The 17,002-nt window shown below is 35.5% G+C and overlaps 2 protein-coding genes and 1 long non-coding RNA gene across 3 annotated transcripts; all 3 read right to left on the bottom strand.

The window, feature by feature from the left end:
- Nucleotides 1-1,405: 1,405 nt before the first annotated feature.
- LOC110624621 lies at nucleotides 1,406-1,755 on the bottom strand. Its single transcript, XR_002489448.2, has 2 exons — nucleotides 1,576-1,755; nucleotides 1,406-1,475 (listed from the first exon to the last, which is right to left on the bottom strand). It is a non-coding gene; the product is annotated as an uncharacterized LOC110624621 (long non-coding RNA).
- Nucleotides 1,756-1,969: 214 nt separating this feature from the next.
- Nucleotides 1,970-4,243, bottom strand: LOC110624220. Its single transcript, XM_021769334.1, has one exon. It carries the CDS (start codon nucleotides 4,241-4,243, stop codon nucleotides 1,970-1,972), a length of 2,274 nt encoding a protein of 757 aa, XP_021625026.1.
- Nucleotides 4,244-14,437: 10,194 nt separating this feature from the next.
- Nucleotides 14,438-16,721, bottom strand: LOC110625203 (adenylyl-sulfate kinase 3). Its single transcript, XM_021770781.2, has 6 exons — nucleotides 16,262-16,721; nucleotides 16,013-16,153; nucleotides 15,773-15,922; nucleotides 15,298-15,501; nucleotides 15,131-15,177; nucleotides 14,438-14,713 (listed from the first exon to the last, which is right to left on the bottom strand). Exons 1-6 carry the CDS (start codon nucleotides 16,494-16,496, stop codon nucleotides 14,615-14,617), a joined length of 876 nt encoding a protein of 291 aa, XP_021626473.1. The 5' UTR covers nucleotides 16,497-16,721; the 3' UTR covers nucleotides 14,438-14,614.
- Between the last annotated feature and the right edge of the window lie 281 nt (nucleotides 16,722-17,002).

The raw sequence follows: 17,002 nt of genomic DNA, 5'->3' as shown, positions 1-17,002 counted from the left end.
TAATTTATAAATATTCAATATAATTATTTTTAAATAATTAACCAAAATGAAAACTAATAACAAAGATATGTAATACAATGATAAGTAATGTTATACATTATACTTACTTTCTGCTTGCATGCACATAACAGTAGGTCCTAGTAGCATGTGATGAGGATGTATACGAGTAATCTCCCATGCCCGATGCAGATCGACTAGCACTCGATCCAGGAACAGAACTTGAAGAAGTTGGGGCAATGGGGGCAAGTGGAGCAAGTGGAGGGGCTGTAGGGGGCTAAGTATGATACAGGGGTTGTTGGAGTAAGTGCAGGGGCTCTAAAGTCAGTTGAAGAAGGTGCAGTGGCTATAGTGCCTCGACCACGAACAATTTCTGGATCACCTCGGCCTCGGCCTCTACCTGTACCCATTAAAACACCACGATCAGCATTACGTGCATCTTCTTTACCTTTACCCCTGGCCATATCTGCACAAAAAAAAAATATCTAACAGGAGATTAGTATGTTGTAAAAGTAAAAATAATCAACAATAATAAAAAAGATAATTATAGCAAAAAAGTTTACTATACAGCTTAGAGTTGACTAATCTAAGTAATATTCATTATTGTCTGAAGTTGAATAATGATATGTCTCTTCATCTTCTTCTTCTTCTTCAACTAATTCCGAAATAAACACTTCACCACCCGTTGGATCATTTAATGTCTCAGGTAATCCTTCTTCATTTAGGACTAAAGGCTGCAAAGTTACAGTATCTTCTTGATATGCATCTGTTGTTGACGCTGTCGAAGGTACAACAACATTTGGTAATTCAATCACTGGCCTGGCTTTAATTTTTATCACAGATTGCCAATCAGACCTTGCTCGTCTTAAAGAAGGATAAGGAATGTAATAAACTTGTTGTGCCTGGCTAGCCAAAACAAATGGCTCATACTTATGAAATCTCCTTCTTTGATTTACATCCACAATATTATACATTAAATGAATTTTCACTCCAACATTTGGGGTAGGATCAAACCATTCACAGTGGAATAGAACTGTCCGCTTCATAGGTAAAGCCGGGTACTCTACTTCAAAAACCTCTATCAACTTACCATAATAATCACTTGATTGATCACTATAGTTCGTTCCTTTAATGCATACACCACAATTCACCGTCATTCGATTAGCACTTCGTCCCTCAGTGTGAAATTTGTATCCATTTACATAGTATCATGTGTACACATTCACTGTATTTAGAGGTCCTTTGGCTAAATCTTGGATGAGAGGATTGTTCACTGTATTGGTTGGTTCATGTACCTATTACATAAAGTGAACATATAAAATTAATTTTGATTCATTCACCAAAATCAGCATAGTATTGCAAGTATTATAAAGCTTACATATGCTTTGAACCATGTGGGAAAGTTATCCTCCAATGTGATGTCTACCTTCCCATCGGTAATGTTAGGTGATATCCTCCGTAGTTCCTCAATATATATTCTTACATTAGGAGAAATTATACAACTTTGGTTATTTCCATGAATATATATGCATTTTAGAAGACTATTAAATTTATAATTTGGCGGTGAATTTCACTTACTTGATAAATGGCGAAACTTCTTCACAATTTAGTAAGATATATAAATGAGCTGCATTTCTTTCATCCTTTGTCAATATCCTTTTCTTTGATTGACCTATGGGTCTACCCGGATATTTGAATATTGATAAATTTCCTTCAATCTCCTGATCTTCCACTATACCACCATCATCATTACGTGGAACCCGTCGATGCCTTGTAGAAACATGTGACTCAAAATAGTAAGCACAAAAAGAAGATGCTTCTTCTACCAAGTAAGTAATTGATCCTTCAACTTTGGCTTTATTTTTAATATTCTTCTTTAAAATTCCATTGTACCTGTATTACATAATTAATTAGCATACAAATTAAGCATATTAAATAATTGATATATTGAGAAAGCAGCAATGATTAATTATTACCGCTCATAAGGATACATCCAACGATATTGCACTGGACCCCCAATGCGAGCTTCATATGCAAGATGAATCGGAAGATGTTCCATCAAGTCGAAGAAACCCGGAGGAAATATTCGCTCCAATTTGCATAGTATAACCGGAATGTCCTCTTCAAGCCTTTGCATATCTTCCTCCCGTAAGATCGTACTCATTAGTTGCTTACAGAAAATACTTAGCTCGGTAATTGCTTCCCACACTCTCATTGGTAATAATTCACGAAAAGCAATAGGCAACAACCTTTGCATGAAAATATGACAATCATGACTTTTCATTCCAAATAATCTGTACTTGTTCATGTCGACACATCGAGCCATGTTAGACACATAACCATCAGGAAATCTGAGTCCCTTCATCCATTCACAAATAACTTGTTTTGCTGGTTTGTCCAATGCATATATTGCTTTTGGATACCTGCCAGTTTCTGCATTAATCTCCAACTCAGGCCACCGACATATTTCCCTCATATCTTCTCTTGCTTTTGCATTATCTTTTGTTTTACCCTCTATATTCATAATGGTATTGAACAAGTTATCAAAAAAATTCTTTTCAATATGCATTACATCAAGGTTGTGTCTAATAAGCAAGGAACTCCAATAAGGTAAATCCCAGAATATGCTGTGTTTCCTCCATCCACATGTCTTACTAATAACAGCATTAACAACATCTGAACCTGGATCTGTCACTCTCATTAATCCAAGACTCTCTATCTCATGCAAAATTTCCTCTCCAGTCCTTACTAGAGGTGCATGTTCAGTTACAACTTTATTTTTTCTAAACCATGATTTATTCTTCCGCCATGAATGGTTATGGTTCAAAAATTTGCGATGATTGTCAAACCAACATTGTTTGCCACCTCTTGGCAAAGTAAATGCATTAGTGTTATCCATACAATATGGGCATGCAAGCCTTCCTGCAGTGCTCCAACCAGAAAGCATGGCATAAGCAGGAAAGTCACTAATGGTCCATAGCAAAGCAACCCGCATGAGAAAATTTTGCTTCTTATCCACATCATATGTCTCAACCCCCATGTTCCATAATTGTTTTAGTTCTTCGATTAAAGGTTGTAAGAATATATCAATTTTAAATTTAGAATTATTTGGGCTCGGAACTATAACAGTGAGAAACATATATTCTGACTTCATACACAGCCATGGCGGAAGATTATATGGTGTCAGAATGATGGGCCAAGATGAGTATTGTTGGCCAGATTGTCCAAATGGTTGGAATTCGTTAGTAGACAATCCAAGCATCACGTTCCTTATCTCTGATCCAAATAATGGATAACATGCATTGAAGTGTTTCCATGCAGGAGAATCAGATGGATGATGCATGACCCCTTCCTCATATTCATGTTCAGCATGCCATCTCATATGGGGTGTTGTTGCGTCTGATGCATAAAGTCGTTGTAACCTTGGAGTGAGAGGAAAGTAATACATCTTCTTATATGGCTTCTGAACAACTTGCTTTGTCAAGCTGCTTACCGTGCGTTTATATCTAGGAAGCTGGCAAAACTTGCATTCTTGTAACTCAGCATCACCAGACCAATATATCATGCAATTATTTCTGCAACAATTAATCTTTTCCACTGGTAGACCTAAACCCTCAATTAAATTTTTCGTTTTGTAAAAATTATCAGGAAGCACATTATCTTCGGGTGGAACTTCTTTCACAAACTCGACAATCTGATCAAAACATTTTATAGAGAAATGATGCTCCGGTTTCATGTTCATCAAACGTGCCACAACAGACAGTTTTATGTGCTTATTGCATCCTGGCCATAACTCTTCACTTGCTGCTTGTAACATTTCATACAACCTTTGTGCCTCGACATTAGGTGCCTCCATGAATTCAATTTGAGACGGTAAACCAAACCCTTCAAGTACCATTTCATGGTATCGGCCATTAGCCCCAGTTTGAAAATCGTTTTCCATGATAATTTCAGACAATAGCACACTAGAGGTTCCTTGATCATCCCAACATTCACCATGTGCTGTCCACCTGTAGTAATTAGGGACGAAACCATTTTTCATCACATGATATCGTACATCGTCCACACAGAGGAATTTGCGATTCGAACACCTTCTCATACTACAAGGACATCTTATATTCATACCATCCATACATTCAGGATGGGTTGAAGCAAATTGTATGAACTCCTCTAAACCGTTTAAAAATTCAGTATTCAACAACCCATCCTTGAGCCTATTATACATCCACTGTCGATTGGCATTCATTTTCCTACACAAGATATATATATTAAAAATATATAAATTAAATTCATAAAAATGGGAGGAGGAATTGAAGTAAATTGAGATAATTTTGATTATGATTTTAATTACAGTCAATCGGTCAAGTGTTGTTGTGCACAACAGTAGCTCAGACTGCACTTGCAGCAAGTGCTGTTGTGCATAGTGCACTGGCTGCAAATGCATTGCTGGGCAGCATGTGCACCTGGCTGCTGCACTTGCAGCAAGTGCAATGCTGCACTGCACAGCATTTATGCACAACAGATGCTTGTTGTTGCACTTGCAGCAAGTGCAGTGTTGCACAGCATGTGTCGTTGCTGCTGCACTTGCAACAAGTGCAGTGCTGCACAACATGTGCACCTTGCTGCTGCACTTGCAGCAAGTGCAGTGCTGCACAGCATGTGCACCTTGCTGCTACACTTGCATGCCCCATCCCTTTCTTCCACTTAAGGTTGTGCCATTAAATTGATTTTAAGTTAAAAAACAAGAATTCTATATAGAATGCATGCCTCAATATCGGACTCAAGAACACAAGAAGCCAAAAGATCATGAAATTGCCCCCCATCCCAATTTTTCTATTGCCCTCTCCAACAATATTAAAGCACATTGAAACTGAGTCAATTTTCTGAAAGAGTTTTAGGAGAAAACTGGATAACAAAGCTTCATATTCACATGCACCTTACACTGTTGAACAAAAATTTTTATTCAATAAAATTTTTAACTAAACTTAAATTATATACTATTTAACAAAAATTATATACTATTTAACTAAACTTAAAAATCAAATTGAACTTATAGCCAGAATTAACTAAACTAAAGAAAATAGAAAGTAAAACTACAATTATAAATTTTTTTTACTGAAATAGCCACGGTTAACTCTATTGTCAAAATCAACAGCCATATAGTATCGTCGTTCTCTCAAAATTTGATATAGGTGATCTAAATATGAAATTCAAACAAATAACAGCAAGACGCACGCACATCACTAGAAGGGACAATAACAAAGCTCTCGATGATTTTGCGTCTAAAGATGTGTGTATCACTAAATGTAATAATGACAATCCTAAAATATTATCGTTGCTATATGCAAAGCCTCTTGTGAAAAAAAAAAAATTTATTAACAATAGAAATATATCACAAAAAGAAAATTTCCTTCTAACGACAAAGCACCAACAATCTACCAAAAAAACATAATATAAAGAAAAGATAAAGGTCTCTCCATGGAAGCAATGAAGGAGCCACTTGTCAATGGAAAAGTTTAAAAGAAAACAAAAAAAAAAGAAAAAAAAGAAGAAAACAGAGATTGACCCCTGCCCTTAGTCAGGAGAAGACCACCACAATTTAAAAAAGCTATTACAAAATCATGCAAAGTAATCAGATACAGCAACGAACAAAGCCAAAATGTCGTTCATGAACCAATCACCTATTCTACTTCCCTTTTCTCTCTCTGTTCTTCTTAAATTATTTATTTTCTTTCATTGACAATATTTGCTAAAATCATAAAAAAAAATTAATAATAATAATAATTGAGGTAATCCTTTATTTTAATTGCAAATGACAAAGTTTTCTTTCAAATTTGCAATAAACTACTAATTATGCCTTCTATATATATGGTAAAGTTTTCTTTCAAATTTGCAATAAACTACTAATTCTTCTTTCTTTTTAGTTAGACGGCCAAACAAAAACTATAGAAATGCAATATTCCATATGAATAAAAGAATCTCTACTGGACACAACCCTCCAAACCTCAAAACTCCAAAAGAACAAGTACTTCAAAAATATCAGAACCTTGCAAGTATATTATTATTATTATTATTATCGGTCAAGTGTTATGATTCACTAGTCTCTTAATCATACAAAGGGAGAGTGGTTGAAATGTCAATCTGAGCCAACAACTGGAATATTAAGTGAGGTTTATGTAAGATCAACATCCTACCTAAAACTATAATGAATGGCTGAAGTACAGGAAAAAATTATTATTTTCACGTAGAAATAATTTCTCTGTAATGACTAAAATAAACATGAGATGATAATCTAATTGATTTTTTTCTGATTTTTTGGTGTAAGGAGTAAAAAGTTTTAAATTTTATTTTATCTACTTATCTATCTTAAGTTTTATGATAATAACAAATCCACATTTCAATACGTGTAAGGAGTAACAGTATCCAAATAATCCCAATTTTTCTAAAAATCAACAGTGTTACAGTAATCAAATAGCAAATAATTAGATTTTTTAACAATATCCAAATAATCAAATTAATAGTTCATAAATTCTAAAAATCTTTAATAGCAACTAAAAATTCTTTAACAACATGCACATAAAAGATCTTGATTATCAAAAAATTTAATTGCAAACCTGAAGAGAGTTCCAGTCAAAGGAGATGTCGCCGACGCCGATTGGGGAGAGGCAAGGGTTGTCTCCAGCAGTCGTCAGTGAAGTGGGGGAGAGAAGCGTCAATTGAAAAGAGTAGATGTCACTGACTGGGGAGAGAGAAGGAGATGTCACCGATGCCAACCAGGGAGAGGGAAGAGTTGTCTCCGACTGGGAAGTGGGAGATGTCGCCACTGGAGAGAGAGGAGATATCGGGAGAGAGAAGATTTATCGTCGACTGGGTAGAGAAAGGAGATGTCGCCGGTGCCGACTCGGCTGCCGGCAGTCGTCAGTGAAGTGGAGGAGAGAGGCGTCGATTGGGAATTATGGGAAGGGAAGCGGGGGAGAGAGGCGCCGACGGAGAGAGGGAAGTGTGACTCGAGTAAAATAGAAAAAGAAATGAGGGATTAGGGTTAGTTTTGTTAGTATAGCTAATTAGAGATTAGGGATTAGGGATTATGAATTAGGGATTAGGGTTAGTTTTGTTAGGGATTAGGGATTAAGGATCAGGAATTAGGGATTAGGGATTAGGATTAGGGATTAGGGATTTGGGATTAGGGATTAGAGATTAGGGTTTGTTTTGTTAGGGATTAGGGATTAATTAGGAATTAGGGTTAGGGATTAGGGATTATGGATTAGGGATTAGGAATTAGGGATTAGGGTTAATTTTATTAGGGATTAGGTATTATGTTAGATTATATCTTAAATTGTCAAAACGACGTCATTTTGTATACCGAATTGAAATCACTTAATTTAAAATTTTAAATAAAATAAAATTTAATTAAAAATTAAATTACAATTTTAAAAATAAAATGGTCGCTGATTGGTCGCTATTTAGCGACTAAACTAATTAGTCGCTAAATATGGTCGCAAATTATAACATTATATTTCCGCCCAAAAAGTAGTCGCAATTTCGTCGAAAATATCTTGCGCCACTAATTCCCGCTAAATTTAGCGACGATTTAAGATTTGGTCGCTAAATAGCGATCAAATAACGACCAATTTTTGGTCGTTGAGCTTTTTGTTAAATAAAAATATTATTTCATTTATGTAGTAGCAGAATGGTCGCTGATTGGTTGCTATATAGCAACCAAAAATTTTGGTCGCTAATTTTGGTCGCAATTTCACAGTTTTTTTGTAGTGTTGGTGCTCTTTCTCCTTTTCCTGTTAGCCCGGGAAGGTTGCACTGTTTCCTCCCTGACTATCATGTTAATAGTTCTTCTTGATCCATCATTTATGGGCCTTTCCGCCCTTTCTTTGATGAGCTCTCTTCTTTCTTCTAACCTATTCCTGGGTGCTACGTCCTTTTTGACAAAGTTTTTCAAATGTCCCCTCTTGATCAACTTCTCCATTTCATTCCTCAGCTGGTAAGAGTTGTTTGTGTCATGACTATTAGTTATGTGGAATTGGCAGTACTCGTTTGGGTCTCTGGTCTTTGGATCAGGCCGTAGAGGTTGTAGCCATGTTATCAGGTTTTTATCTTATACTGCCATTAGGATTTCCTCCATGGAGATATCCAGAGGGGTAATGTCCCGGTGTGGAAAGGGTCTAGGTCGCCGATTAGCTTCTCTATTATTGTGGTATTTGCCCAGTGCTCCCAATCTTCGGTCAGTCCTTCGATCTACGTGTTCCATCCTCCAATCCTCTAGACGTCCCCTTGTCAAATCCTTTTCTCCTTAGCAAGTCTGCTGGTCATTAGGGCGTCATCCTGCCTAATGTATTTTTCAGCTTGCTACATTAAATTCGCCAATATGGTTGGTGGCTTCCTGCTTAAAGACCTAAAGTGTAATACCCGGCTAGATTCCGGCATCGGAATCCCTACCTTCCGGTGGAATCTCAATTGGAATCGGAAATTTTGATGATGCCATAGTCTTCTAGAGGGGTAAAATGTGTTTCTAAAATGTTTTCACATGATTTTATGGTTTTAATACAAAAGAAATTGAGTTTTGAAAAGAAAAGGCCAAGGAGGAGGAAACCAGGTTCGGCCGCCGAATCTCAAGTTTGGCCGCCGAACATGGGGCTATTTCGGGAGTGCTTTAGGCCTCCGAAAGCTTTGAGGGCAGAAACCAGGTTCGGCCGCCGAATCTCAAGTTCGGCTGCCGAACATGGGAGAGTTTAGGAAGCACATTAGGCTGCCGAAGGTGGTGAAGTTGCGGAAGCAGCTTAGGCCGCCGAAGGTGGTTGACCGGCCACCTATAAAAGGCCCCTCAGACCGAAAATGGGCGAGTTTTCTCCCCATTCTAGAGCTCAGGTGTGTTCATGCCCTCCTTTGGCTGATTTCATGTCTTTTCTTCAATCTTCCAAGGTTTTTATAAGTTTTATGGTTGTTTTGAAGAGTTTTAAAGCTTAGATCGAAGTTTTGGAGCTTGGAGATCTTTGGAGCTTGGATTCTCCATATCTTCAAGTAAGGATCGTACCAACCCTCGATCTTCAAGAGGTAAGTGTAGATCCTTGCTTTCCTTTATGTTTGATAAAGTTTTAAGTAAGTTTTAAGGAAGTTTGAATGCTTGAGTATGGGTAGATATGCATGTTAGGGTTTATGTGAGTTTTATGCCCAATGTTTGTTTATATGATATTATGTTGGGGGTTTAAGTTAGTTTATGCCCCTATATGCATGTGGGAGTGTGTTTGCATGTTTGGGTGAGAGCATGTGAGGTTCTGAGTGGTTTGGAGGTTGGTTTTGCTTGTGACAGATTCGGACCTGCTGTTCAGAGGGGACCAGGTTCGGCCGCCGAAGGTATGTTCGGCCGCCGAACCCTGAATGGAAAGCAGCTTTGGCCGCCTAACGTGCCCCCGAAGGCCAGGACTTTCGGATCTGTGAGAGGCTTCGGCCGCCGAACCTGCCGCCGAAGGTGCTAGACTTTCGGCTCTGGAAGGACTTTCAGCCGTCGAAAGTGCCCCCGAACCTGCATGGCTTTCGGCTCTGGAAGGGACATTCGGCCGCCGAAAGTGCTCTGTCCAGCCCTTTCTTGGGTGTTTTCTATGATTATTTTATGATGTTTTAGGGGGTTTTTGGGGAGTTATTTATGAGTTGTTTAGAGTGTGTTTGGCACCTCATTCGAGTCCACCTGTGTAGGATCGGACCCGAGGGACCGAGGAGGCCAGCAGGGTTAGTTGTTGCAGAGTCAGTCCAGCGTCTGCCAGAGGTGAGTAGAACTAACTCAAATGTTTTAAGCATGTTTCACGCATCATGAATACCATGTATATGTAATAGGTTGCTTGCATTAGATTTCACGAAGATGTTGCATTGCATAATTTGTTGTTGATGTTGCTGGACCAAGGCGACCCCAATAGCCCTAACTATGTTATGTTAATGAAGTCCTGAGGAGCCCCACCGAGGGCCGGGCATAATGAAGTCCTGAGGAGCCCGAAGGGCCGGGCACCATGTTATGTTACAGACAGAGGGAGTTTTGGTGGTCATGTCCATCCGAGATGTGAATTGTTTGTGCTATGACGCATTCCATGATAGCATGATTTATTATTGTTTTCAATGTTCTGCTCACTGGGCTTTTTAGCTCACCCCTTTCCCCTAACCCTCAGGTTTGCAGGTCAGAGGTAGCCCAGGAAGACGTCAAGGGTAAATGTCAGGCTTATGTAATAGATTAGTACTGTTAGTGTGGACATGATGTAATGTAAACCGATATAATGTATTGTAAGATAATGTAATGTAATGAAACATAAAGTAGAGTTATGTTATGGATTAGTATTGTGTTTGGCCCTAAATCTTGGTTAGTCCCTTTTTAGTACATGATGTATGTAATATTTTAGTGTTGAGTTGTGTGTGAACCAAACTTGTGGCATGTGATGTTTACCACGCTAGGGTATTTGATGAGAACTCTAGTGGAGGTTTTATGCTTATGGTTTTTGATGCATGCACAGGTTAGGTTTTGGTTCATCGGATGTGATCCAAGCTTGATGTATGTAATGTTGACCCAGTTAGAGCATTTGATGAGAGTTCTAGCATGGGGTTCTTTTATGGTTTCAGTTATGTAGCATACAGGTCAAGCCCGGTATATAAATCAGATGTTTAAGTTTTTATGTTAATGTTTTGATCATGTATGGGATTTGACCAGGTAATAGGAGGTATGTTAGGCTTGCTACGGGTCCCGGCGGCCTTAAGCCGATCTGGATCCTAGCGCCGGTAGCGGTCCGATTCCCGGGTCGTTACATAAAGAACTTGGCAGAAGTGGTCACCTTCTACATTGCTTCTATAGCTCTAGACTCATCCAAGTTTAGAATCTAGAGAGCTTTTGCATTAAAGCGGGCAACGTACTCTCACAGGGTTTCATCTTTCTTTTGTCTAATAATCTCCAGGTAGTTGGTTTTCCTTTAGCTGGGATACTGGCTATGAATCTTCCCATGAACAAGTTGGTTAGGTCACAAAAGGTCTTTATGCTTTAGGCTTCTAAATTGTTAAACCAGGTCAAAGCTGCCCCAATCAAGGTAGTAGGGAATACCTTGCAGAGTAAGACATCGGAGTGAGTTTGCAGTTTCATGAAAGTTTTATAATTGATTACATGGTCGCTAAGGTTTCCTGTGCCATTGTATGCCCCTATGGTTGGCATCGAGAACATTTTGGGGATGGTTTCCTCTTGAATGTAGGCCACAAACGGGGAGGTTGTTCTCAGACTTGCATGTACTCTAGTTTGGTTTTTTAGTTCAGCCAATAACTCTTCTTTTAGCCTTTCCAGCTTCTCAACCACTCCTCCTTCTTTCAAGTCAATTTTCCTGCCATTCATCAAGGTTTTCAAACTAGTACCTTCTTCTTCGCTTTCTACTTCATATCTCTCCAGTATGTCAGCATCCTCTTCTATCACGCTCCTTACTGTGCAGCTCCTGGATTTAGCTAGAGGCTCCCTAATGAGTTCGTCTTCTCTTCTCTTTCTGGTCAAGTGAACTGTGGTCGCTTGATCATGATTTTCTGTTTCTGGAATGAAAGTTGGTGTAGGTTTTTTGCTAGGAGTTGTGGTGAATATTGAGTGTTATGGCCATGGGTGAGGTGAGGCCCCTTTGTTGCATTATTTAATTCATCCACATCATGGTTTGTTGTAGCTCCATTGATATGGCTTGTAGGTCTTAGTTTGATATGTGAGTTTGGGGAATGGTGTTTGCTGGAGTGGGGTTGCTGGTAGAAGATGTGTTGGACATTATTTGATTGGAGAGGAGTGGAAATAATGTCATAGGAAATCCCTGAGGATCAGGAGTTTCTGGAGTTGGGTTTTTGTTTCCAACGGGTGTCAAGTGGATATTTTCTTGGTTAGCCATATGGACCTTAGTGGATTTTGTTTGAAAAACTATGGTGATTGGATAATCTTCCTTCGTTTTCCACAAACGGCGCCAATTGGTAATCTGAGATCCGGTAGGTTAAGGAGATGTATACACATGGACAAAGGCTTAATTCCATGGGGAAGTTAATAGATATGGATGAGTGATTGGAAGTTAATAAGGCTAAAAACCGAGTTCGTGGACATTGAGGTTTGGAGAAAAATCTGTGTATGGTGTATTGGTGAAGCTAAAAATCTGTCCCCGAATGTGATTAGTTCAGAGGTATTTATACCTCGATCATCTTGGTACGTTCTGGCGACATCCTCTAAATTGGACAGCAGCGTGTTGTGGCTAATACATCAGGCAGTTCATTAATGGTGAACAGTCGGCTAATAAATGTTGAGTCAGTTCTCCATGTCCTATCCACCGTGCTTGTTATATCTGTCAGTCCTATCGCACGCGTTATCATGACTACAATGATGTCCCGCATGCTTTAAAGGGGTCTACTCGTTGACTCCAGACTTTGAAGTGGTCAATCTACCTAGTCCAAGCGATAGTAAGATCTAAGGTGCTGAGGTTTGATCTTTATATTTGCTGGTCCAGACTTTTCAATGCATGGTCAGACCGGATGAAACGATGAATAAAATCTTTCTGTATATTGTGTCAACGTGTCACGATCTCAACTAGTCTTGTTATTCTTAACCACTGTCAAATTTGGACTGATTAAAATCACTATGTTAATTCGAAGTGACTAGTTTGATTTCAAGTCAAACAATTTTTTTTCTTTCAAAAAATAAAATAATTAGGAATTTTTAACCATTAACTTTTTTCTTCTAATTATCTTTCGGTTTTTGGTTGATTTTATGTATGGCTTATGATTTAACAATTAGATACAACTAATAAATGATAACTGATAGTTGTTCCTGATAACGGATAGTCAATGTGTTCACGTGTCGCGATGTCAACGAGTTTTGTTATTTTTATGTTATTCCTGTCAAATTTAGACTAATTAAAATCAATATGTTAATCCGAAATGACCAGTTTGATTTCAAGTCAAACAAATTTTTCTTCTTTCAAAAAATAAAATAATTAAAAATTTTTAACCATTAATTTTTTTTTTTAATTATCCCTTCAGTTTCTGATTGATTCTATGATATAACAATTGGATACAATTAATAAATGATAACCGATAGTTGTTTGTGATAATGAATAGTCAATGTGTTCACGTGTCATGATCTTAAACGAGTATTTTTATTTTTATGTTACCGTTATTAAATTTAGATTGATTAAAATCAGTATGTTAATTCGAAAAATAATTTTTTTTTCTTTCAAAAAATAAAATAATTAGAAATTTTTAACCATTAACTTTTTTTCTTCTAATTATTCCTTCAATTTCTTGTTAATTTTATGTATGGTCTATGAATTAATAATTAAATACGACTAATAAATAATAACCTATAGTTGTTTCTGATAATGGATCCAGTTGAAATATTCTAAGCGTTTAACAAAATATATATATATATATATAGTTATTGTTTTGCTTAGATAAAATATATATAGTTGTTATTATTTAGATGTAAATAAAGAATAAAGATATACATCATATTATTTATTTATTATTAAAATATACATATAATTAATAGTTATATAATACATGTATATATATAATTTAAAAATATAATTGTTAAAAAATGTAATTTGTATGTACATATTTGCCTTTAATATATAAAAAGTAAATATTAGTATTAATACAATTGTTATAATATTTTATATTTATAAATAAATAAAATAATAATAATTAAACATAAATCGATATGTTGAAATAAAAAAGAAAGCTCATGAAATAAAAATTGTAAATCATTAATTAATATATTACTATTTATTGGAATACAAAAATTTTATAATTAATATATACTAAAAAATAATATTATTGAAATAAAAAATAAAGTAAAAAAACTCTAAAATTAATCTCGATTTAAAATATATTTAGTTTGAAATATACCTATCAACTAGCAGCTACCTTTTAAAAATTCAAAAAGACTAATTGAAATATCAGCTATCAACGGGGTAAAAATTTAAACCAAATGCTCTCGTAGTGAAGGATATCCTACGTAAAATAACAATTCAATAAAGTGAAAACAATTATATATAAATGAAAAAAAATTATCTTACGAAAAATATATATATATGATAAAGTTTGGTTAGGCTTTGGCTTAATTAAAGAAATAGATCAAAATTAGTCTCCCTATAATTGATCCAATTCGAATTCAGATTGATTCAAATTCAAAACCTGAGCTGATCACTCGCTGGATCTACATAAAGAAAATCTAGCCAAATTTGAAGAAATTGAAATGTTAATTAAACCACAAGAAAAGTGGAAATGCAACGCAAACAATTTGTTAGAAAAATAGGATAAAATGATGAAACTTAACATGAAAATTCTTTTATTGCATTAAATAATAATTACAAAACAAATTAAAGAGAAAAAAAAAGGGAAAAAGAAAAACAAACGTAAATTGTATAAACATTACAGAATGCTATCCGGACAGGATAATGGCCACTTTGCTACATACAAAAATATATATATATATATATATATATATTGGATAAACAAAGGTGACATTAGTTATCAATCAATAGACAATACCTGGTGAAAAGTTGGCATAGTTTCACGTATTTGCATGCGTAGGTGCATGGCCAAGGAGTAAATAAAAACCTTTTCTTTATGCATGGAGATAGCCATTCTCTTGCAGGTAACAAATCACTTTCTCAGCCATAGAAGAAGGGGAACTATAGATTTCATTGTTGCATTCCAATGTTATCTGCAAAAGCTTCAATTAGTTAGTCCACCGCCTTCCTCCAAAAAAAAAAAAGTGGCCATTATCCTGTCCGGAAATTCAATTAATGTCTTTAATTTATAAAATTTATAAATTTAATAAAATTAAAATATGAAAATTAAAACATTTATAATTAAAAGATCAAGGAATACAAGTGCTAATTTGAACATAATCGAGTATGAAAAAGTAGTATTTCTTTTAAGGATACTTTAGTAATTTACTATAAAATTAATTGAAAGGACTAAATTGTTGGAATTTAAAAATAGAGAAACACATATATTAATTTTGATATAATTCAAGGATAAAAAAGTAATTTTTTTTCTTATTATTATTAGTATAACTATTATTATTGAGAGAAATGGATTTGGCATTGTTAATCTAAATAGATTTTGTTTTTAATACCTCACAATTTACTGGTGGCTCATAAGGATCATCGATGCCTGTAAAGCCTGTAAAATAGGGAGAACATTAAGGAAAATACAAATTTAAGCCAAGAAGACTTTTTAACTTTAAAAAAAAAAAAGAAAAAAGAGAGCAGTACTATTACGTATAGATTTCCCCAAGAGTACCTTTGATCTTCCCAGCTCGAGCAAGCTTATACAGACCCTTAGGGTCTCTGGACTCACAGAGTGGAAGAGGAACATCCATGAACACCTCAATAAAATCTCCATTTGGCAAAATTTTACGACAAGCTTCTCTATCCCTTCTGTATGGAGAAATTAGGCAGGCAATGCATATCACTCCTGCATCTGAGAACAACTTTGCCACCTCCCCTGATCAACCAAATAAGTATTACTCTTATTGATTTCCATCAACTCATAATTAAGGGATTTAGAGTAGAATACCATTCTTTATTTCTTTCCATGGGTATTAGATAAAAAAATTTTAAAAATTTAAAATAAATATCAAACAAATAAATTATATGTCAATTATATCAAAATTTAAAGTTTTTTAATTAATTTAACCCATCCAAACAAATCTTAAACGAATGCTATTAAAAGCGAACAGTGTATCTTTCATCATTAAATGGTGCTTTCAGCTTACCAACTCTCCGTATATTCTCTGCACGATCTTGTGCTTTAAAACTAAGATCACTATTTAGACCATGTCTGATATTGTCTCCGTCAAGTATGTAAGTCAGTTTTCCCATTTGAGTCAAGATTTTACTCATGCAACATGCCACAGTACTCTTTCCTGTAAATTTATTTTCAAAGTATAATAAGCATTAAGGAAAAAATTAAAAATTAAAAAAAAGGAAAAATTACAGAAAAAAAAAATATATACCTGAACCACTGAGGCCTGTGATCCATATAACACAGCCTTTCTGATTGAGCAAATTTTGTCTATCATTTTTATCAATTGAGCATTCATGCCACTTTATATTCGTTGAATTTCCAATCTTTGACAATGAGTTATGACTCTTCCCTGTTCATAAATTTTTAAATTTGTTTAGTTTTAACCACAAATTGATTTTCATTTTCAATAAAGACGAGCGGGAAAATTGAATTTTAAACTCTTTCTCAACTTACTTACCATTACCAGCAAATTCATTAGCTAAATTTGAATCCAAAGGCGATCCATTTGATTTAAGCATATTGAACTTGGCTTTGCCATTGCCAGTGCCGTTAAAGTCCACTCTCACCGCCTGCTGCAATCCTTCCACGGCGCTGACTCGTAAAACTTTCCTCGCTTTCGCATTACATGGGAAACCGCTGTCGCGCAAGCCTCCAAATCCGGGCAGTGGCTTAATACTCCCAACGGTATTCATCTCTCAAATCAATTAATCAAACAAAATCAAATTGAAGTATTACAGAATGAGAGAATGCAAAAGGCAAAAGAGTGATATTGGGAGCTTAATTTTTGGAGTAGAAAGGAGTATATAAATAAGAAATGATGTCGAGATCGTGTTAAAGGAACGTTGCCTCTGACGGCAGCCAAAGGAGACCGTTGATCTTTGAACAGTGACCGTTGATTTTGGAAAAATGGGAATTTTAAGGGTGGAAATGTGAGGATGAAAAGGATTACTACGAAGTGGAATGATTCTAAAAGGTCATAATCAGAGTTAGCATAGTTTAAAAAATTGTACATAATTTTAATTCTCTTTAGAACAATATTTTTAACTAAAATAATCAAATTCTTTCGTATAATTAATATAAAAAATTAAAAAAAATTACTATTTCATATCTATATTATAAAAACATTCATTAATTAGTTATTTTATTTTAAAAATATATTAAAATATTTTTAAAATTTTTAAAATTTATTAATTAAACT

The sequence above is a fragment of the Manihot esculenta genome, chromosome 10 (genome assembly GCF_001659605.2).
Source record: "Manihot esculenta cultivar AM560-2 chromosome 10, M.esculenta_v8, whole genome shotgun sequence".
Lineage (NCBI taxonomy): Eukaryota > Viridiplantae > Streptophyta > Magnoliopsida > Malpighiales > Euphorbiaceae > Manihot > Manihot esculenta.
The sequence above is the reverse complement of the archived record's forward strand: the minus strand, read 5'-3'. Positions and strand labels throughout refer to the sequence as shown.